We start from the raw sequence: 24,471 nt of genomic DNA, 5'->3' as shown, positions 1-24,471 counted from the left end.
TCTCTCCTTAGGATTACTTCGACATTAAGACTCTCCTGGCATAAACATATTATGACTATTGCCCCCTTAGCATCTCAAAATTTAGGATTCCTCTTTTGCTCAAAGTATTATTACTTTCCACTGAACATATATCAACCCTGTACAAATCACAGATTTGCCCCTTTCACAGTAAACTCCTCTGGGGTTTACTGTGAAAGGGGCAAATGAGAGTGGTTGGAGTGAATTTGTAAGATATGAGTCATTTATCAGTCTGATAACTCTTTTCTGTATTGCATCTAGTCCTGCTCACATATCTGGTGTTATGACCCAAAGAGATCCCAAAATTCTTGATGCAATACAGAAAAGACTTACCAGACTGATAAATGACTCATATCGTACAAATTCACTCCAACAATTACTCTCACAGAGAGGTTACTATTTATAGCATACATTTTCTATAAATGATAAATATTCATCATAACCGGCATCAGTATTCCCTCCCTCCCTCTCTCTCCCTACCGAATCCATCGAAGTGTGCAGTTTCCACTCAGTCCAACTTCACACTCATATAACAAGTTTTTCTTTCTCCTCCTCCATTTCTTCTTTACCCTGGAATGGCCTCCCATTCCAAGTTTCTCAAGGAATAGAATGCATAGGCTTGACATTAAAAATAAAAAATCTTTTCAAAAACATCATGTCATTATCAGAAACTGCAATTTTCCTTGTATTTTGAAATTTCATAGGTTTTTTGTTTTGATTATAAACATAATTTTGTGATATCAATTGGAAAAAAAAATTGTGAAATGCTTGAAGGATTTAATAAGTTTTTATGTATAGTATGTTCAGAAAGATAATTACTTTAAAAAAAAAAAAAGAACTTTTTTGTGTTTTGTTTCTAGTGCCAGCCTGGTATTAAACCTCAGATGTTCAAAAGCTTAATTGGGAAAGGACATCCTGAATTTTCTACAAAGAGACAACAAGATGCACAGGAATACTTTCTTCATTTAATCAATGTTTTAGAGGTATGTTATCTTGAGTTTTATGATAATACTGAGAACTGAATTCAACTTGATGCTTATTAAGTATTATTATTACATGTCCCTTTCATGGAGTTCCAGGACTCTCATTGTCAACAATGTCTGTCTTATAAATTGGTAAGAAATGGACCATCTGAAAATATCTTTATTATATTGAATCTTGAATTGACAATAATATTAACATGATTGCCCAAGTACCTATTTATTTTGGTTGGCAAGTTATCCATTTTGCAGTATCAGTTGAAAGTTGTGGAGACATTGGAATCCTAAATTGAGGCATCCTAGTTTTACTTAGACTATTTTACAGAGAAAATATGTTCTATAAAATTATATATTATATAAAGATATAACTTTTCTGGCAGACAGAATTTAACAAAATTTCATACATAGGAAAATGTAAACAAGAATGTGTCCACATGGTTAATGTTGGTTTTATTCTACTCACTTATTAAAAACATGCCAAAAAGATTTAAACTGATTATAGTAATTCCACACTGGCTGAATGCAATTTAACAAAATTAATCATTATGTTTAGTTGTTGAAAGTTTATTTCACTTGGTTATAATATAAATTAAAGATGCCAAGAAATTATATTCTTGGTTTCATCCTTTATCCAAGTGTAAGCAAACAAAATTTGTGTGTGAAGTCATGACTGAGCTACTTGTATATAGAGACTAATGACTTCATATCAATGCCTTAGTATCCCATAATGCAATGCACATATCCTTATGGACATGTATAATGGCCACTACCCAGATCAGTTTGACCTTTATTGAGATCTCATCAGTGGGATCCAGACCAAGAAGTGATACCAAGGTTGAAGTAATGCAGAAGTCATATTTGTGTGTGAAGTCATGACTGAGCTACTTGTATATAGAGACTAATGACTTCATATCAATGCCTTAGTATCCCATAATGCAATGCACATATCCTTATGGACATGTATAATGGCCACTACCCAGATCAGTTTGACCTTTATTGAGATCTCATCAGTGGGATCCAGACCAAGAAGTGATACCAAGGTTGAAGTAATGCAGAAGTCATATTTCCATATACAAGTAGTTAAAAGGTGTCACACCTTATTACTAAAATACTCAGGGCTAAAGATAGATGTTGAAAGTTTTTTTTGGTTATATTACAAATTAAAGATTCCATGAAATTATATTCTTTTTTTCATCCTTTATCCAATTACTCCAAGTATATTCAAAATAATTTAATAAATCAAATATTATTTACAGTAATTAGATACATAACTCATCTAGTAAATAAAGATGTTAATAATAAAATAAATAATAGACTAATATCCTCTATTTCCTTATAGGGAGGCGAAGCCTTTTAACCCTTTGTAGCTTTTGGAACTGAGTGGGCAGTTCAATCTCCACCAGTAGCCAATCGGAGATAACTGGCCCATGATTAACACTAATTATAAGCAGCCACTGATGAATAGATAATGAAAGCAAATGCTTTCATCTCTTGTACCTAACCTTGACAGGATATGTTACTGTTTGAAATAATGGGGACATGTCAATTTTCTTAAGTTTATGGGATGAAAAACTCGAGTTTCCAGGAGGGAAAAAACCGGCTTGCCCATGCCTGAGATCAACTGACTCGGGAACTGGTTGAAGATAGGCTTAGAAAAGGTTCCTCCAGTCAGCGACTAGACTTGAACTGAAGTCCATCTTCAGGCGGCCTAGCACAAGACAATGCAAGCTCTATTTCCACTAAGCTACACAGGTCTTCAACAAAGATGTTGTGAATTAAAAATATTGTCACTCTCACACACTTTCTCTCAAATTAGATTGTACATTATGCAGATGGATGTACATTAAGCTCAACTAAATTTAACACTCATAATGAGAAACACATAGGTCAAGATGTAACATAGTAATGTTAATGTTATATCAAATTGCACTCCAAACAATACTTCAAATACTTTCAACAGTTAGTTCTCTGGGTGGACTAAACAGAGCAGATAAATTTTATCAAATGCCTCTATGTTATTTGAACTCTGGGTTCAAACATCCATTTAACTGAAGAAACAAAATATAACTACCTTCTAGGTTGAGAGATTATTCAAACAAACACTGCTTCCATTCCAAATGAAGAATATGACTTCTTGCTTGCTGTTAAATAAAATTTTCATTTTATTCCTTAAATTCATGGAAATTCTGGATACATATTCCATACTTTGAATTTACTCCTCTCTCTCTCTCTGCCTGCTGTGCTCTGTTTACTTCTTGCCATTCTCTGTTGTAAGTCAAAGAAATGCGGCAGACATCATGTGGATTGTGGCACTCACATCCAGGTTCCTCACTCTCTGCTTGGTGATATTGCTGTCAACATGTAGCTCTGTCCAGAGGTGTCTTCTAAAAACTTTACTGAAATAATATTACTCCACGATTGTCTTGCTCTGTGTATCTGAAAAATGCTCTGTGTGCTGAGGAAAATTAAAATTAGAAAATTAGTTTTGGAATTGCTCTGCTCTTATGTCAACAATAGTAAGTACTAACAGCGTATATACTCCATAATTATTTACATTTTCATTAATTCTCAGCCAGAATATTATTCACAATACAAATATACACAAATAATTATAAATAATTCATAGTAAATATATTTTATTCGAAAAAATACACAATGGGGGTGTCAAAAATAAAAACAAGATTAACATTCACTAAAAATTGCTTTAGATTGATTTCACCCAAAAAAGTTGGAAGAATGGGTGCTTAAGGATCAAAGCTATATAACTGAGAGGAGATCTCCACATAGCCTTTAAAGGAATGCGAAGAACCGATCACGCTTGTAACTTAACATCCAATCCTCACCTTCTCATGGTGCACCCTGTTAGGTATCTACCTGGATAATGAACAAACGAAGATGGACTTGCAATTTGGGATTTAACTGACCAAATTGTATTCTTTATTGACTTAAACCAAAATAAAAAATGATGGTACAACATAACAGAATTTCATACTGGCTGGGGCATTGCCCGGCTAAACAAGACCCCCCCCCCCCATTGTTTTCGCCAGGGAACCAGGGCAAACAGTGAAGAGGCAGCCTAAGAAGCCTGAATGGCAAAGAAATGGAGCTAGTGAGGAATTAGATAAGTACCAGATCGACATAATAGGGGTGACTGAAACAAAAAAGGCAAAAACTGGTGAGATCTTTCTGAGCAATAAAAGCAAAATGTTATATCCAGGCAATGACAATCAAGGAAAAGAAGGAGTAGCCATAGTATTCAACACTAAATATGAGCCTAGTCTTCTTGAATGGCAGGCAGTCTCAAGTAGAGTAATGTGGGCAAATATGAGAATGTGGAACTGGACAATGAGACTTATTTGTGCCTATGGTCCCACAGAAGATTCTACTAAGGAAGAAGTGGAGGAATTTTTTGAGGCTTTAGAGAAAGCAACTGACACCATGAAAAAGGAATTGTTGGTCATTTTTGGGAGATCTAAATAGTAGAGTAGGAAATGATTGTCAGACATACAAAATTATTTTGGGAAAATTTGGAGAAAAGAACAAAGCGAATAATAATGGCAAATGTCTGTTGGATTTCTGCTCAGGACATGGACTGGTTATTACTAACACAATCTTCCAACATGAAATGTGCACAAATTCACATGGAGAGAAGAGACAAGGAAAGTCTCATTGACTATGTTATTGTTGATAGTGATGTTTTCTCCCTGGTGCAGGACACCAGAGTGTGCAGAAGATTTGAAATTGGAAGTGATCACCATTTTGTCTTGAGTAAGATAAAATTGAATTTCATATTGATAAGAAGAATATGTAAGAAAGTTTTAAAGCGAATAAAAGTTGAGAAGCTCTCAGATGTGAACTGTAGACTAAAATAGACAAACATGATTGAAGAAAAAATGAGAGTTTGAGAACAGGAAGCAAACCTTGGAGATTCAGTGGCAAACTCTGAAGAAAACACTGATTGATTCAGCCAAAGAGACATGTAGTGAGGTTGTCTGTAAGGATAAAAAAATCAGAACTTTATGGTGGACACAGGAAGTTAAAGAGGCAGTGAAAGAAAAGAAGAAAGCATATCAAAAGTTTGTGGCAAATAAGTCAGCTTGTGCTCTTAGAGAATATAGAGACAAATGTAAGAAAGCTAAACAATCTGTAAAACTAGCTAAACAAAAGTAATGGAGGACTTTGGTAAAAACATAGAAAATAAATATCAAAAACGTGGTAAGAGATTCTGGAGGTTGTTGAAGAAGCTCAGAAATGAAGGAAAGAGTGCTGTAAAAAGGAATTAGAGATGATGAAGGTGATATAAAAACTGGAGAAAAAGATATCCTTGAGGTATGGAGTAATTACTATGAAAAATTGCTAAATGAAACAAGCAGTGATAGTACAGTGGTAAAAAACACTCAACAGGCATGCAGTCAGGAATACATATTCATACTTGAAGTAGAAAAAGCCATCAAAAGACTGAAATGTGGAAAGGCAGCAGGAGTAGATGATATCTGACCAGAAATGCTCAATTATGGAGGTATAAAAGTCTTACATTGGCTGTACTGCATAGTTCAGAAGGCCTGGACAGAGGGACGAATTCCAGATGATTGGAGTAGATCTCTCATAGTACCCATATATAAAAAGGGAAATAAAACTGAATGTGAGAATTACAGAAGTATTTCTCTACTGAGTGTTCCTGGTAAGATATATGCAAGTATAATTGAGAAAAAGTTGAGAAGGATTGTGGAAGAGAAGCTTGGTGAAGAACAAACTGGGGATTCAGGCCAAATTGAGTCTGTCAGGATCAGATCTTCACTTTACGACAAATATTTGAGAAAGCTTGGGAATATAACAAAGATCTGTATTTAAGTTTTGTAGATCTGGAAAAGACATATGACAAAGTGCCAAGAGAGAAGCTATTCAAAATGTTACAGTTATGTGGTTTCAATGGAGCATTATATCACAATACTAAGTCTTTATTTGAATTGTAAATCAGCAGTTAGAATTGAAGGAAGTACAGGAAGGTGGTAATGTTAAATCTGGTGTCAGACATGGATCACATTATGAAGGAAAGTGGTATTAAACCTAATATCAAATTGAAGACGTTAATCTCAGCTCTTTGGTTTATGCAGATGATGTTGTACTTCAAATAAATCCGCTACAAGTCTGCAAGATTCCCTGACTAAATTGAATAACTGTTGTAGTAGATATGGTAAGAAGGTCAGCATTAGAAAGACAAAGACAATGAAAATAGGCAGAAACATTGAAAACATCAACTGCATTGTGAATGTAGAACCTATAGAACAGGTATAACATTTCCTCTACTTAGGCACGATTTTTAGTGAAAATGGTAAATTAAATATGGGAATAGACAGCAGAATCAACAAAGCTGGTATGATAGGCAGTCAACTGAATAAATTTATATGGAATAAGAGAGAAATTAGTTGGAACACTAAATTAGCTGTATACAAGACAGTATTCAAGCCAGTTTTAACTTATGGATCTGAGAGAGCTGGATCAAAAGTAAAACACTTGACCAGAGACGAGACACCCCAGATATGAGAGTCCTGAGAAAGATTAGGGGCATGACAGATGGCATTAATGGCAATATCATATTAAAAACAAGGATATTAGGAAAGAACTTGCCACTGTCAGCATCCGGGAATGCATTACCGGATGCATCTGCTAATCGCAGGTGGAATGGTCACTTAAACAGAATGGGAGAGGAAAGATTAGCAAAACAAGTGTTCTCTGCCAGGTTGGCAGGAAAATGACCCAGAGGAAGACCAAGATATAGGTGGATTGATGCAGTAAAAAGTGCCTTAGAAGATAGAAATATAAGATCTGATAATGATGTTGGAGTCTTCACTGGTAACAGGCCGATTTGGAGGAAATATTGTAGATAGGAAGTTAGTAATGATGTACATTTTTCACGTAGTACTATCATATCCTGTACATCCCTTGAGGGTATACATCAGGAATTTGATGCTGATGATGAGGTGGAAGACTGAAATACACGAGAAAGAGGAGTATATGAACAGTGGTTTGACTCAAAAAAAAAAAAAGTTTTATTAAGAATGAAAAATTGCTTCATAAGTTAAGCAAAAAGCATGTGTCACTACACACATGCTCCTTGATTGGGTAAAATTTCAAAAATGGTCTTGGTTTTCTAAATCTCAACATTAAATTCCTGATGTGTATCCTCAGTGAGTGTACACATCACTGAGAGGATATTGTAATAGTACTACATGATAGTTAGAAGATTACTAACTTCCGATTAACCAATTTTCTTCCAAATTCATCTGTTATCTGTCAAGACAACATTATCAGATTTTATATTTCTGTCTTCTAGGGCACTTTTTATCAATCCACCTGCATCTTGGTCTTTTTCTTGTCATTGTGGTAAAGAACACTTCTTTTGCTAATCTTTCCTCACCTATTCTGTTTGTGAGATTAGCTCTGCTAACACATTCTTGAACTAATAAGGGCATGTTCTTTCCTAATATCCTCATTTTAAATATAATATTGTCATTGATGCTATCTGTTCACTCTCTGCTAATCTTTCTCAGAACCCTCATATCTGTGGTTTCCAATCTTTGATGAAGTGTGTTATTTCTAACCCAGCTCTCCGATCCTTGAGTTAAATTAGTTTAAACAATGTTTTGATTTAAGTTTAAGGGAGATGGTAAATCTCGTGTTATTCAACAGCCGGGTACGAAACTCGGATTGAAATCCTAGAGTTTCATGCCTAAAAAACTATCGGCGAGCCCAAGTGTAAGTAATCAATGGGGTAGTACAACACCAGGGCAACTCGGAGCAAAGGTGGAGCAAGCTCCATCACTATCCTTAATATTCTCTCATAATGTAAAACGCAGCTCCTAGGAGATGTATTACTGTTTTACATTATGAGAAGAGGTCACCACCCAGACCGGTTTCAACCCTTTTTGAGGTCTCATCAATGAGTAGGTAGACCTGGAATATCAAGGTTTTAAGTGAACCGAACCTACATATACCTCTACTAACGAATTGCTAAACTGTTGTACTTATATATTGTTATTACTACGATAGCAAACCAAAAGGCTCCACATGTCGGCTATTTTACCGACGACATAAGTTAAGTTTAAGGGAGATGGTAAATCCTGTATTATTCTACAGCCGGGTACGAAACTCGGATTGAAATCCTAGAGTTTCATGCCTAAAAAACTATCTGCGAGCCCAAGTGTAACTTGTACTACCCAAGTGATTACTTACACTTGTGCTCACCAATAGTTTTTTCGGCATGAAACTCTAGGATTTCAATTCGAGTTTCGTACCCGGCTGTAGAATAATACGGGATTTACCATCTCCCTTAAACTTAACTTATGTCATCGGTAAAATAGCCTTTTGGCTTGTTATCGTAGTAATAACAATATATAAGTACACCAGTTTAGCAGTTCGTTAGTAGAGGTATATGTAAGTTCAGTTCACTTAAAATCTTGATATTCCAGGTCTACCTACTCACTGATGAGACCTCAAAAAGGGTTGAAACCGGTCTGGGTAGTGACCCTCTTCTCATAATGTAAAACAGTAATACATCTCCTAGGAGCTGCGTTTTACATTATGAGAGAATATTAAGTGACGGAGCTTGCTCCACCTTTGCTCCGAAGTTGCCCTGGTGTTGTACTACCCAAGTGATTACTTACACTTGGGCTCGCTGATAGTTTTTTAGGCATGAAACTCTAGGATTTCGATCCGAGTTTCGTACCCGGCTGTAGAATAATATGGGATTTACCATCTCCCTTAAACTTAACTTATGTCGCTGGTAAAATAGCCTTTTGGCTTGTTAATGTTTTGATTTGTTTCTTATTCCATATAAATTTATTCAGCTGACTTCCTGTCGTACCAGCTTTACTAATTCTGTATTCTATTCCCATATTTAATTTATCTTCACTAACAATTGTTCCTAAATATCTGAAATATATTACTTATTCTTTAGGTTCACCATTAAGAATACAATTGGTGTTTTCATTGTCTTGTTATTGCTGTTATTCATATCAATTTTATTACAATTGGCATTCAATTTAGTCAGAGGATCTTGCAGACTTGTATTGGATTTATTCAGAAGTATAGCATCATCTGCATAAAGCAAAGAGTTGAGATTAACATCACCAGTGTTGATATCAGATTTAATATCACTTTTCTTCATAATGTGATCCATATAGATGATGAATAACAGTGAAGATAATGTGCACCTTGCACACAACTGATTTAACATCAAACCATCTTCCTGTATACCTTCTTCAATTTTAACTGCTGAATTTCAGCTTTAATAAAGACTATTTATTGCTTGATATAATATCCCATTTACACAATAAACATGGTGTTTTCTAAACAGTTGTACATATACAGTATGCACTCAATGGACAAAACATTAGAGATACCTATCTAATTAATAGCGTGTCAGTCCTCCTCCTCTAGTGCGAATAACAGCTTGTACTCTCCGAGGCATTGACTCCACCAGATGCCGGACCTAATTCCAGGCATGCCTGTTGCAGCATTGTTCATAACTGCTCCTTAGACGTCGGTCCTGTATACATGGATCTGAGGATTTTGGGGGATACTAGATGGTCCCAAACTCAGATGAATGTTCCTCGAGCCATGTCTGGATGTTGCAGCCTGCTGAAACAGACCATCGGCTGCAGAATGTGCAAAGGCTATGAAAGTATGTAGGTGATCAGCCAGCAGATTCTAGTAGCTTTTAGCATTTAAGGACCTTTCCAGATACACTAAGGGACCTAATGTGTCACATGAGAAGGTTCCTCAAACCATCACCTGGCATGACTGGGCCATGGCCTCATGCTGTTGATGCCACGCCTACACCCCCCTATCAGCTCGGTACAACTGATAGCGGGATGCATCAGACCACATGACTCTGGTCTGCTCTACAGAGGCCCAGTTTTGATGGTCCTGACATTAGGCGATGGCAAGCTGTCAACAGTGGTGCATGATTAGGGCATCGGCTCCCATGGTATGTAGGGAACTGACATACTTGCTGATGCTGCTTGGACCTCTGACATGGAAATTGGATGTGATTTGTGCCACTGTTGCCTTGCAGTTGGACTGTACAAGTCTGGACAGTTATGTCGACCCTGGTCATCAATGGCATGTTGTCAGCCACCACTTGCTTGCTGGGTGTTGATACATCCGTTGATGGTGTACTCATGGTGTAGACCCTTGATATGGTTGCCCTCGAGAATCCTGGGGGGGGGGATCTTACCACTTGGGCGATAGAATGACCCATATGTCTTGCACCAATCATATGCCCATGAAGAAAGTCGCTAATATCACCACATTTACCTATGTTAGTCAATGGTGATACACTGTTGGGAAGCCCCAGTGCTTGCCCAGTACAGGGGATGCCAGTGTCAACTTCCCATCACCCCTATCTCTAATATTTTGTCCATTGAGTGTATATACACTCAATCATAATCCTTCCAATGAAGGTTTGGTAAACTCTAGAATTTACACTGTCAGTGGCAGTGTTGAATTAAGGAGATTAGCATAAATACCCAAATGGTTTTTTTAGGCCTCCAGTAAGCAAAGTTATGGTCTCACACAAGGCAATATAAATCATTTACCATCTTAATCAAATAATTGGACCACAACTGATCCAATTATTTGATTCTTTTGTAATAGCATTTTGGAGATGAATGAAGACTAAGATTAGACCGACAGAATAAAATGTATATTCTTGTTCGGTATTTATTTTTATGCTAATAATCAAATGTAAAAATATGATTTATTCTTAAGATTTTTACTTTCCCCTGTCCCAAATAATGCAGTTAATATTGCATATTAGTTGGAATTCAGTTTGAAATTTGGATCTATATTTTTGTATATGCACTTGTATAAAACTTGATAATTATTAAATATTGTGAATTAAAATATCATTTCAGCGTAATAATCGTGGACAAGATAATCCAGCTGATTGTTTTAAATTTCAAGTGGAAGAGAAGATCCAATGTATACATTCTGGAAAAGTGAAGTACACTACTAGAACTGACTATTTGTTGTCTTTACCAGTACCGTTAGAAACTGCCATTAATAAAGGTATAACTGAGTTAATAAAGTTTTATAATGGAGAATTATTCACATTTCCAGTGTTTAAAAAAAAAAAAGTAAGCAAATTTCAGGAGGTAATGAATACTTTGTCTGCTTTTCATGTTTGTGTAAATTATTCAAACATACATCCTCTCTTGAAACTTAAGAACCTTTAATAATTTGTTCCTTAAGACTATTATTTTTAATATATAAATATTGTTAATGTACACTGCTAATTGTCTTATGCTGACTTCTACATATAGAAGTAAGCAAGAAACAAAGACAATTAACTTATCTGTCCTAGAAAATATCTACTTCTTGAAACTTAAGACCTCTCCAACATATTCCAGTACCTTTCATTATATTGCAAAATATGTCCATATACCTGGAACATTACAGTGAGTAGGAATGGAAAAGTTCCAGCCGATTATCTTAACTGCAAGGCATATCAAATTCAGAAGTATATCTTTCTTTTCAAGAAAATTATATATTTTTTTAAACGTGTAAATGTCACTATGGGTCATATCAAAGTATTTATCATGCCTTATAGCTTGCTTCACCTTATTTCAGCATAAAGCACATGCAGTACGAGTAAACAGAATAAAAAACATAAACATGAGTGTGAAAACGATAATTGCAAAAGCAAAGTGGATATTAGATCCAGCATTATTTCAAAGCCGAATGTAGAGACTATGAAAGTTTCATAAGTGACCAGAGATATTGCTGGAATATATTCTTTGGTATTCTTGAGTTGCCTTAGTGTGGACTACTTAAAAGACATAGGCAACACCCAAGCTTCTATATATTCACCTTTTATTAGTCCATTTTGATAAGGTTTCACTGGCTTGACAGCTGTTTCGAACTAGTTGGTTCTCTTCAAAGACCTAGGCAGAAACCTTAAGAGAGCAAAAAACTCTCAGTTACTAAGAAACTTGAAATGTCAGAAAAATGTATTTTTCATAAATGAACTCTCAGTTGGTGCATAAAAGTAATTACTAAAATAAAAAGCTTCAGTTCAGCGATGCAAAGTTACATTAGCAAAGTGGATATTAGATCCCACATTATTTCAAGCTTTGAAGCTTTAATTGAAGCAAAGTTTAATTTAATTTAATTTTTAACAGAGTGAAAAATATTTCTCAAGCTATCTCTGATCCAGAGTACTTAAATAATAGGGTGCACTTTTTTACTACTTGTATATGGGACATATATTATTACTTCATTAATTCAACCTTGGCATCTCTTCTGGATCTGGCTCCCACTCATGAGACCACAGTCAAGTTTGAAACCCAGTCTTGGATAGTGATCCTCCCATAATGCATAATATTATGTACATCTGAAAGAAAGCGTGCTTTGTGGGATATGCAGTGATGTGAAGTCATCAGCCTCTGTATACAACTAGTCTAGTCATGAAGATACTTCATACATAAACTTTGTTTGCTTATACTTGAGTACAGGATTAAACAAGAATATTCTTGGCAAATTTAATTTATGACCTAGTGAAAAACTTTTTACAATAAAATTTGCTGTTGAAATTTCAAAGAATAAGAGTAAATTACTATTTTGACTGCTTACTAAACAGTGGCTTTCTGTTTTTTCATTTACAGAAAATCTGTATTTTCTAAAAAGTATATGCAAATTGATTTTCAAGGAGTGTACAGGATACTGTGATATTCATCATCATCATCCTGTCCAGTAGTGGACCTAGTGGCCTGTTATGGTTTTAAGCCATCTCTTGGCTGGTCTTCCTGGCATCATCCTCTAGGAATGTATTGAAGAACCTGTTGAGGTATCCTCTCCATTATTTTTATGTGCTGTAGCCATTTTTGTCTATATTGTCAGGTATATTGTTTATAGGTATCATATTCAGTTTATTCGTGATATCTAATTTTGCATCCACTCCAGTAATATATATCTTACAGTTCTCATAAATTTCATTTTACGTGATGTAAATTGTTCATCTTCAGTTTCTGATGATTCAGGATTCACTTTCATAGGTAAGTATTGGTCTTGATAATGTCTTGTATATTTTAATTCTGGTTATTACCATGTACTTTTGTTGGGTTGAAAATGTGATTAATTATTCAAAATACTCTTCTGTACTTTTGAATATCATTTTTTTTCTGTAAATCTCACTTACAGAAAAGGGGAAAAAAAATCTGAGCAGTTTACTTGCTCAGAAATTCTATTTTCAATACATATTTTCCTTCAAGTTGGTTTCTCATAATCATCAAATTCCTGACATGTACCCTCAAGGGGTGTACAGGATATGATATTACTACATGAAAAATTTACATCATTACTAACTTCCTATCTACAATTTTCCTCCAAATCAGTCTGTTACTTGTCTACTTGTCAAGACTCTAACATTATCAGATCTTATATTTCTATCGTCTAAGGCACTTTGTACCGTATCAATCCACCAAGATTTTTACCAACTTTACCACCTGAGATTAGCTCTGCTAATGCATTCCTGGATGCTGACAATGTCAAGTTCTTTCCTAATATCCTCGTTTTTAATATGATATTGCCATTGATGCCATCTGTTCATGCTGCCTCTAATCTTTCTCAGGACTCTCATATCTGCAGTCTCTAGTCTTTGGTCAAGTGTTTTACTTCTGACCTAGCTCTCAGATCCATAAGTTAAAACTGGTTTGAACACTGTCTTGTATACAGCTAATTTAGTTCCGATTAATTTCTCTCTTATTCCATATGAATTTATTCAATTGACTTCCTACCATACCAGCTTTGTTGATTCTGTTGTCTATTTCCATATTTAATTTACCATCTTCAGTAAAAATCATGCCTAAGTAGCTGAAATGTTTTACTTGTTCCACAGGTTCCCCGTTCACAACGCAGTTGACATTTTCAACAATTCTACTTATTTTCATCGTCTTTGTCTTTTTTAATGCTGACCTTCATACCATATCTATTACAACAGTTATTCAATTTAGTCAGGGAATCTTGCAAACTTGTAGTGGATTTATAAGTATAACATCGTCCGCATAAAGGAAAGAGCTGACAATAACATCTCCATTTCTGATATCATGTTTAATACCACTTTCCTTCATAATGTGATCCATATAGATAATGAATAACAGAGGGAATAATGTACAACCTTGTCTCGCACCAGATTTAACATTAAACCATCTTCCTGAACTTCAATTCTAACTGCTGGCTTACAACTCAAATAAAGACTAAGTATTGCTTGATATAATGCCCCATTGATACCATATAACTGTAGCATATTGAATAGCTTCTCTCTTGGCACTTTGTCATATGCCTTTTCCAGATCGACAAAACTTAAATACAGATCTTTGTTATATTTCCATGCTTTCTCAACTATTGTTCATAAAGTGAACATCTGATTCTGACAGCCTCTATTTGGCCTGAATCCAGGTTGTTCTTCACCAAGCTTTTCTTCCACAATTCATCTCAACTGTTTCTCAAGTATACTTGCATAGATCTTGCCAGGAACCCTCAGTGGGGAAATACCTCTGGAATTCTCGCATTCAGTTTTATTTCCCTTTTTATATATGGGTACTATTAGAGCTCTACTCCAATCATCAGGAATTCGTCCCTCTGTCCAATCTTTCTGAACTATGCAGTGCAGCCACTGTAAGACTTTTATATCTCCATACTTGAGCATTTCTGGTCGAATTTCATCTACTCCTGCAGTCTTTCCACATTTCAGGCTTGTGATGGCTTTTTCTACTTCAAGTATGGATATGTATTCCTGACTGTATGCCTGTTGAGGTATTTTTCAAATTGCGGTATCACTGCTTGTTTCATTTAGTAATTTTTCGAAGTAATTACGCCATACTTCAAGGATATCTTTTTCTCCTGTTTTCATTTCACCTTTATCATCTCTAACTCCTTTTACAGCACTCTTTCCTCCATTTCTAAGCTTCTTCAACAACTTCCAGAATATCTTACCACCTTCTTGATATTTATTTTCTATGTTCTTGCCAAAGTCCTCCCATGGCTTTTGTTTAGCTATTTACACAGTGTTTCGCTTTCTTACATTTGTCTCTGTATTCTCTAAGAGCAAAAGCTGGCTTATTTGCCAGGAACTTTTGATATGCTTTCTTCTTTTCCTTCACTGCCTCTTTAACTTCCTGTGTCCACCATGGAGTTCTGATTTTTCTATCCTTGCAGACAACCTCACCACATGCCTCTCTGGCTGAATCAATCAGGGTTTTCTTCAAGGCTTGCCACTGAATCTCCAAGGTTTGGTTCCTGTTCTCAAACTCTTTCATTTTTTCTTCAATAATCTTTGTGTATTTTAGTCTACAGTTCACATCTGAGATGTGAACTGTAGTTCGCATATAGCGAATAAGTGAACTACAGTTCACTTATTCACTTTAAAACTTTCTTACATGTTATTCTTTTCAATACGAAATTCAATTTTATCCTGCTCAAGACTAAATAGTTATCATTTCCAATTTCAAATCCTCTGTACACTCTGGTGTCCTGCACCAGGTAGAAAACATCACTATCAACAATAACATAGTCAGTGAGACTTTTCTTATTCCTTGCCTCTTCTCTCCATGTGAATTTGTGCACATTTTTATGTTGGAACATGGTGTTAGTAATAACCAGTCCATGTCCTGAGCAGAAATCTAACAGATATTTGCCATCATTATTCGCTTTGCTCTTTTCTCCAAATTTTCCCAAAATAATTTTGTATATCTGACAATCATTTCCTACTCTACTATTTAGATCCCCCAAAAAAGGACCAACATTTCTTTTTTCATTGTGTCAGTTGCTTTTTCTAAAGCCTCAGAAAATTCCTCCACTTCTTCCTTAGTAGAATCTTCTGTAGGATCATTGGCACAAATAAGTCTTTGTCCAGTTCCACATTCTCATATTTGCCCACATTACTCTACTTGAGACTGCCTGCCATTCAAGAAGACTAGCCTCGTATTTAGTGTTGAATACTATGGCTACTCCTTCTTTTCCTTGATTGTCATTACCTGGATATAACATTTTGCTTTTATTGCTCAGAAAGATCTCACCAGTTTTTGCCTTTTTTGTTTCAGTCACCCCTATTATGTCTATCTGGTATTTATCTAATTCCTCAGCTAGCTCCATTTCTCTGCCATTCAGGCTTATGTTGATAGTACTGATCTGATTTCTGGTGACGAGTTTGGGTGTCTTTTAGGATTTGTTCCAGTAGCTGACTTTTTTTGCTGTTCACCCTGGTTACCTGGCAAAAACAATGGGGGAGTTAACCAGGCAACACCCCAGCTGGCATGAAATTCTGTCATGTTGTACCATCATTTTGTATTGTGGTTTAAGCCAATAAGAATACAATTTGGTAGGCTAAATCCCAAATTGCCAGCCCATCCTCATTCATTCAGTATCCAGGTAGATACCTAACAGGGTGCATCACAAGAAGGTGAGGATTGGACATTAGGTCAGAAGCTTTGGTCGGTTCTCTGCATTCCTTTAAAGGCTATGTGGAGGTCTCCTCTCAGTTATACAGCTTTGACCCTTAAGCACCCCCAAGTTGGTTTCTTTCCTTGAAAAGTCATGAATTGATTTTTACAGTTGATATTTCCATATTAAATTTTTCAGCAGTAAAGTTTAAATCAGTGTTTCCCAATGTTTTTTGGATCGTGCCCAACTCAAAGATTTTGATAGCATAATAGTCAAGTTCTGAAAAAGTATAATATAAATATGTACTTTAAATAAAAAAGGAACATAGGTAAAACTGTTTTTAATGTGACTTTCTTCAATCAATATAAATTTTATATTACACTTTGTATATTATAAAACATAAATCAAACTGAACTCGGGAAAATAAAATCCAAGTTGATGCGATCCTTGAGCTTGATATCTGCTGCAAAGAGTTTTTATTTGAGGTACTAATTTAGTCATTTTCAGTATATCAAATCCCCATGGTTTGTGATATCCAGATGATTTCTTTTTTTCAGTAGCAAGTCATTTACAACACTAAAACTACATTCAACTAAATATGACGACGGGAAGGCAACAGTATTTTTTTTGCAAAACTAATTGAATTTCAGTATTTCATTTCTGTCTAGTCAGAAAGCCATCGATTGTTCCTTTTATGTTGAATAAAGTTCTAATAGACTCATCATTTTGCTTTTCTGAGAGTTCTTATACTGTATTTATGTTGACTGCTGTACTAGTGATGTCAGCTTTTTTTCTCAGAAAGTCAGAGTTGCAACATCGACAATTTATCACTGACAACGGTGAGTTTTTTTGAGTATATCGGTGATGAGGTGACGAATGCAACATCATTTTCTAATTTCCCCAAAAAAATATTCACATTTTGTCCCTATGGGGCATATGCCCTACGTTAGGAAACACTGGCTGCACTTTTGAATATCATTTTCTTTTCTGTAAATCTGACTTACAGATTTAATTCAGAAATGTATTTTCAATACATATTTTCCTTTAAGTTGGTTTCTTTCCTTAAAAAGTCATGAATTGATTTTTACAGTTGATGTTTCCATGTTAAATTTTTCAGCAATAAGGTTTAAATGGTGTATAGAACATTGCAATTCATCTTCATTATTGTCCACAGGAACTTGTTCGTCTGCATATAAGTGTGTGTCAAGATGGCTATCACTTCATGATATGATATTCCCATGAACTGTCAACCTCCGTTGTCTAGCACTGATTCATTAACTGATATCACTAATTGAAAAATTAGTGATTTCAAAAAAAAAAAAAAAAAAAAAAAAGTGAACGTTCATGCAGGATCTGCCCTTGCAAAATTCATTTTGTTCCTCATCTTATTATTATTGTAATGACTCTATAGTTTGTTTTTTCATATAACTTTTGCATATATTTCATAACCACTATTGAGAAGACTTGTTCCATGATAATTTCCACAGTCTTAATAGTTTTTTTTTTTTTTTTTTTTTATGTAAACTAGAATAACTGTGACTTTCTGCTAGGATTCTGGTTTATTTTCCTCATCCCATATTTTCTTCAGGAAATCATTGATTCTTGATTTAAGGATTACAACAGACGATTTAAGATTTCATCAGCATATTTTAACAGTTCCATGTTAATACCATCTTCTTCTGGTGATTTGATTGTTCTTGAAGTCATTTAGTGTACCATTCCATTCCTGTGTAGAAATGTGTTCACTCAGATAATTTTTTGATTGTGGTAATTCTTTAGTAATATATTACCATAAAGCTTGAAAATATTGTAGCCATTTTTATCAATTGCATTCTCACATTCTTTCTTGTTTCTTGATTCAAATTATTTAATGTATAAGATATTGAATTTAATTTTGTTAAATATCTCTCTGTCATGTTGTACCATCATTTTTATATTGTGTTTTAAGCCAATAAGAATACAATTCGGTCGGCTAAATCCCAAATTGCCAGCCCATCCTCGTTCATTCAGCATCCAGGTAAATACCTAACAGGGTGCACCATGAGAAGGTGAGGATTGGACATTTGGTCAGAAGCCATGGTCAGTTCTCTGCATTCCTTTAGAGGCTATGTGAATGTCTCCTATCAGTTACACAGCTTTGACCCTTAAGCACCCCATGTAGTACTTTTCAAGTAGTACTATCAGATCCTGTACACCCCTTGAGGGTACATGTCAGGAATTTGATGATGATGAATATCTCTCTAAATTAGGTATTAAATTATTCTAGGCTTTCTCTGTGTCTTTTCCACACTTTTTTCCACCTGTAACTTTTTCCCCATTATATTCATTGTACTATGATAGCATGATATAATATCATGCTGTCTTATAATCAAGTAGATTGAATGTTATGATAGGAATGCATGAGAAAATTGCATTATTAATTTCCTATATTTTCCTCCACATTGGTCAGTCTGTGAGGACAACAGTCTTATCAGTACTTAATATTGCATCAATTCATTTCAATCTTGTTCTTCCTCTGGGACTTGTTTTCCTACCAGCGTGGCATCATACACCTGTTTTTCGAGCCTTTTTCTCCATTCTCATTAGGCAACCATACCATCTGAGATTAGCTCTGCTCACATATTTCCGAATGCTAGCAGTAGCAAGTTTTTTGTTATCTTAATCTTTGATATGATTCTGATTAATACAATCTGTTCACTTCCCTAATTTTTCTCAGGCCTCAAATCTGTGGTCTCTAATCTTTGATCAAATGTTTTTTTTTATCTCTATCCCAGCTCTCAGATCCAGGAGTTAAAATTGACTTGAAAACTGCCTTGTATTGCTAGTTTAGTGTTTTGGTTACTTTCTTTCTTATTCCACATAAATATATTCAACTGTCTCCCTCCCCACCATACTAGCTTTACTTGTTCTGTTGTCTCTTTGCATATTAACCTTGCCATCTTCACTAAACATGGTGTTTAAATAACTGAAATTTTTTACTTGTTCTTGCCTGTTTTCATAGTCTGTCTTTTTATTGCTTATTTTCATACCAGATTTTTTACAGCAGTTATTCAAGTTAATGATTCCTACAGATTTGTGATGATTTATGTTAAGGCTATAATTGCTGCATAAAGTAAATAGCTGATCTGATGTGCATCAGATCAGCAACTAGAACTGAAGGAGGTAAAAGATAGTTGATTTAAAATAAATATGAGACATGGGTGAACACCATCCACTATTATTCATCTATGATCTACATACATGAATAATACTGGATGGTGTTCACCCTTGTCTCATACTTATTTTAAATCAACTATCTTTTACCTACTTCAGTTCTAGTTGCTGATCTGATACACATAATTTTAGTACAGGGTGTTTCAAATTAAAGTATCCTATTTAGAGCAGTCTAGCAATTTGTAAAAAGAACTAATAGAACATATTACATAGAGCTGAAATGCTGCAAGGAACTGTCAAGGAGATCTAGATGATCAGTAGAGGTGACGCTCAATGTGTTAGTCTTTGTGCAGGACTAATAGCTGATACCACCACAACATTGTCCACAATGGAATGCAACTGATTTGTTGAAAGGTTCTGCACATGATTGTTCAATTTTGTCTTTCATATCTGCCAGGCAAAGAACTTTTTCCTTCATGCTTTTGAGATAACTCCAAAGCCAAAAGTTACAAGAGCTTAAGGTCTTGTGAATGTGGTGGCCATTTCATAGAAAATGACTGATTAATCTATCCTCTGTGAAATGTTGATGCAATAATTGTTGAACTTCATGTTGCATCAATACTGTTGTGTTCAGTCACCTTCTTTGTTGCAGAATGACAAAACTATGCAGCAATTGTCCTGATGATGATGTGCAGGTCTGAACTGCTGGATTTCTTTGAAGAAAATCAGCCTGATAGCGAACTCAGCCTTAAATTCTGTACACACTGTGACCTTTAGCAAATGTAAGGGAAGCTGGTGAAATGTATGGTGATTCTCTTTATCCCAGATGCAGCAGCTTTGAGTGTTTACTTTTCCACAAATATGAAAATGCACTTCATCACTCCTTAGGATGTTCCAAGACCAATCCTCGTCTACCTCCATGCATGCCAGAAATGTCAATGCAAACATTTATCAGATGCTGGCATCTTCCATTTGAAGTGCTTTATGAAAAGTTCTCCATAGTGTTGTGTATGTCAAATCTTGTGTTGCTACAGACATGCACTGCATGAACCTACAATATTTTCGTTTGACTGCTCAGCAACTGTAGTTGCATGATATGTTATGTCATTTGCAGAATTTCAGATTTACATCCTATTCTTGTTGAACTCAAATTGCCTATCTCTTCAAATTGATGAACCATGCATCGCACTGCATTTGTTGTCATTGTGCCTTTTCGCAAAGTCTTCTGTACTTATGAAGTGCTGCTCAAGCATTTTCCCTATTCCCATAGAAACACTTCACAAGCAAGGTATGTTCAAGGTAAAGTGAGACCCATTGCACAAGTTGCCGAATGACTAGTCAGTTTCATTCCTTTGTTTATACCACCTTACAGCTCATATACTATGCAAAATTCACTATATCTTTTCTCACTCACAGCACTATATTTCCCCAATCAGTCATTTTTTGAATTAATCTTTTTTGTCAAAATCTCTTCCCCCATTATGTAGGGTGCCAACCAAGTTTTCGAGAGTATTAGGAGTCTACTGATTCTCTCTGCAGGGGTACTTTAATTTGAAACACCCTGTATTTTCCTCTTGGAATCTTACTATATTCACAAGATTTCTCAACTATGTGTCTTAAAATATAGCTGATCCTGACAATCCTTGTTTCCAGAACCCATTTTATTCTTCTTTAGGTTTCTCTTTCACAATTTTTCTTAGCCTCTACTCAAGTATGCTTGCAGATATCTTATCTGAAACACTCAGTAAGGAAATTCCCCTGTAATTCTCACATTCAGTTTTATTTCTCTTTTTATAGACGAGTATGTAAAAGCTATATTTCAATCATCTGGTCAAATACTGTGTACTCCAGCTGCCTTTCCACATTCAGGTTTTTGATGGCTTTTGCTACCTTAAGTATTGATATCTACTCCTTATTGCATTTCTCACAAATATTTTGTATTATTTCATTTAAATCTTCTCTCAAAGCAACTACTCAGAACATCTAAAATACCTTAGTTTTCATGTTGCACTAATCTCTGATTCCTTTGACAGCCCTTTCCTGCATTGCTAAACTTTTTCAGTAGAAAAATGTTTTGCCACGTTCTTGGTATTTATTTTCTATATTTTTACGTCTTCCCATGACTTTGTTTAGCTGTTTGCAGATTGCTTTGCTTTCTTAAATTTTTCTTTGTATTCTCTCAGTGCACATACTGACTTACTTGCTAAGAACTTTTGGTATGCTTTCTTCTTCTTTCTTCTGCAATTTTCTTTTCATTATAATATTCAGTTTCATTCTCTCAAACCTAAGTGATTATTTGGTCTTGAACTCAAACATAACAAAAAAATTGTTTTTTTTTTCCATTCAAGATACTACTTTTTACCTGTACAACTCCTAACATTATATAAAATCCAGATCTGTCCCACCTTAGAATATAGAATACTATTCACAAGAGGGCAGTTTGTTTAATAAGTGATCTCTCTCTCTCTCTTTAACAGAGACTCCCTCGTCTGTTTCATCGACACTGCTATGCTGATTTGACCACACAACCATTCTTCCACTAACCACCTTGAAATTTATTGAACTGACTTCTCATCTTGATCTTTCATTCTATCTTACACTGTTCTTTGGAACAGATTTTGCTTGCTGTTTTCCCCCAAGAGTATGATCTCTATCTGTTCAAGAAACACATCAGCAGATTTCTTCTTTACACCTGTACACTGCACCATTGTGTTGCGGGTTTTGCAGCTTCGTGCAGAACGAAGTTGAAAACTAAAAAATTACCTTAACCCATTTAAAAAGTTTAAAAATGTTCAAATTTCATTGACATGGAAGTCTTGTATTAATGGTAGGTACATGCTGATAGAATTTCATTACCAACAAGAAGAAAGAACTGAAATGTGTATTTAGTTGGGTCTTGTTGAAACCAAAATCAGGCTCCTCTGTGTAACTGTGCTGTTTACTAATTTATTGGATTTACAAATGCCATAAGTAATATTTAAGGAAGGGTGAGTGCTCACCTGCTTTCAGTATATCATTGATGTATAAGAAACTCAGTTTTAATAATGAAATTATTACCGATTTTTATTATCATTATTAAAATATGCCATGCTTTTTTCTTTTTTTTTTTTTTCTTTTTTTTTTTTTGCATTTGTTTTATTAGAAGAAGTGGAAAAATATGAAATTAGGAAAACTGAAAAGCAAGCTGTAGGAGATCGACAGTAAGTAATGCTTATTTATTAGGTAAAAAAAAGCCCTTAATCAGAAAATCTAGGATACTATGTCATCTGTGCTACTTCATTAAAATGTTAAAATAAATATCCTATTTCAGTACTGATTTTATGAACTTGAAAACACTTTTTGGGAAAATTATTTCCCATTCTCCCACTTTTCTAATAACTACTCGACATTATTTTATTTAAGAATACAGCTTAAAATACTTGGAATATTGCAATATGGGTTGCTTAAGAATCAAGGCTAGGTAAATGGGAGAAACCCTCCACATAACCTATAAGAAATGCAGAGAATTAACCAGGGTTTCTGGCCAAATATCCAATCTCATCTTGTGGTATGTCCCATTATTGTTAGTAGTTTGCCTTGTTAGTGAATGAACAAGGATAGACTGCCCACTTGGAACTTATCAAACCAAACTGCATTTTGTATTGGCTTAACTAGACACATGGATCAAATATATCAAAAATATATACTCTGTATCCCTATTATTATTTTTTTTTTAAATATTCAAAGGTTATATTAACTTCAATGGAAACTTTGCATCCCTGTAATTAGTATGCCATTGTAAAATGTCATTCCAGGAACCAGGGTAAATAGACGCTATCGATATAAGAGAGTAGCAGAAGAAAGTGAAGAATAGCTATATTATTCAACACTTGACATGAAGATAAATTGCTTGAATGCCACCCGGTTTCTATTGGGGAAATTTTCAAAATTGAAGATTTGGACAGGCCTATGGTCTCATAGGAAGGTCTAGTAGGGAAGTAGAGAAAATTTTAGTTATTAGATAGAGCAGACAAAGAAAAAAAAGGATCATTCTTGTTGGAGATGAAATTGACAAAATATGAAATGAACATCAGACTTATAAAATATTTTGGAAAAATTGTGAGAAAAGAGCAAAGCTAATAATGGTACACTAGTGTCCAAAATTGTGGAAACCTTTTGGAAAAAGTGTATTTTTGAGGTTTGATGGCTCATAACACCACTTTTTTTTGTGCGATACCATAAAATTATATATCAATGGAAAGATAAATTAATCAAGAATGCAGTGCAACAAAGTTTGTTCTATTATCTGTATTCTATGAAAAGTTATAGCCAAATAACCAGAAAAAAGAAGCACAACTTGCTTAGGTTGATATGAAGTAGCTTTCCTTCATTGAATGTAGCCAATGAGCATGAGTGTTTAGAGAGCCAATCAGGTGTCATCTTGTTTTAGCAATGAGCCAATAAGGTCATAGTAGGATTCAGCTATTGATGTCATGTATTGGAGCTGAGAGGAGGACATTTGTCAGTGTGTTATGTGATTGCTATCAAGTTGGTTGATTTTTTTTGTGTTCTTTCATTTAGAGCTTGTGAAATGTAATAAAATTAAAGAAATTGCACAAAGAGTTGACTGGTCACCCAGAAAGCGATGTAAAACAGTACTATTAAGTGAACCAGGCTACAGTTATGAAGAAATTAGAAGAAAAATTGGTGGAAACTTAACCAAAGGTGGCATTTCTAAATTTTTGAAGAGGTATAAAGAGACTCAGTAACTACAAAACCAGACTGGTAAAGACAGGAAAAGGTGCACAACAGCAATTGATGATAGAAGAATTGAGAGACTGTGCCTACGTGACAGAAGAAAATCATCTGGGTATATACAAGATGAAATGGCGCAATATAA

At 35.0% G+C, this 24,471-nt stretch overlaps 1 protein-coding gene across 2 annotated transcripts in view; it reads left to right on the top strand.

The window, feature by feature from the left end:
* Window positions 1-24,471, top strand: part of Usp5 (ubiquitin specific protease 5) — a 362,226-nt gene that overhangs the window by 189,464 nt on the left and 148,291 nt on the right. The window contains exons 11-13 of one of the 2 annotated variants that reach the window (XM_090391427.1): window positions 879-1,001; window positions 10,916-11,069; window positions 22,738-22,792. In XM_090391427.1, the coding sequence (XP_090247553.1) occupies window positions 879-1,001; window positions 10,916-11,069; window positions 22,738-22,792 (332 nt within the window). Of the gene's footprint in view, window positions 1-878; window positions 1,002-10,915; window positions 11,070-22,734; window positions 22,793-24,471 lie in introns of both variants that reach the window. The other variant, XM_090391426.1, reaches the window with a different exon arrangement.

Source organism: Typopeltis vanoorti, chromosome 4, assembly GCF_054136105.1.
Source record: "Typopeltis vanoorti isolate ZY-2024b chromosome 4, IOZ_Tvanoo_1.0, whole genome shotgun sequence".
NCBI classification, from domain to species: domain Eukaryota; kingdom Metazoa; phylum Arthropoda; class Arachnida; order Uropygi; family Thelyphonidae; genus Typopeltis; species Typopeltis vanoorti.
Note: the sequence above shows the minus strand (reverse complement) of the source record. Positions and strands in the feature narration are given on the sequence as shown.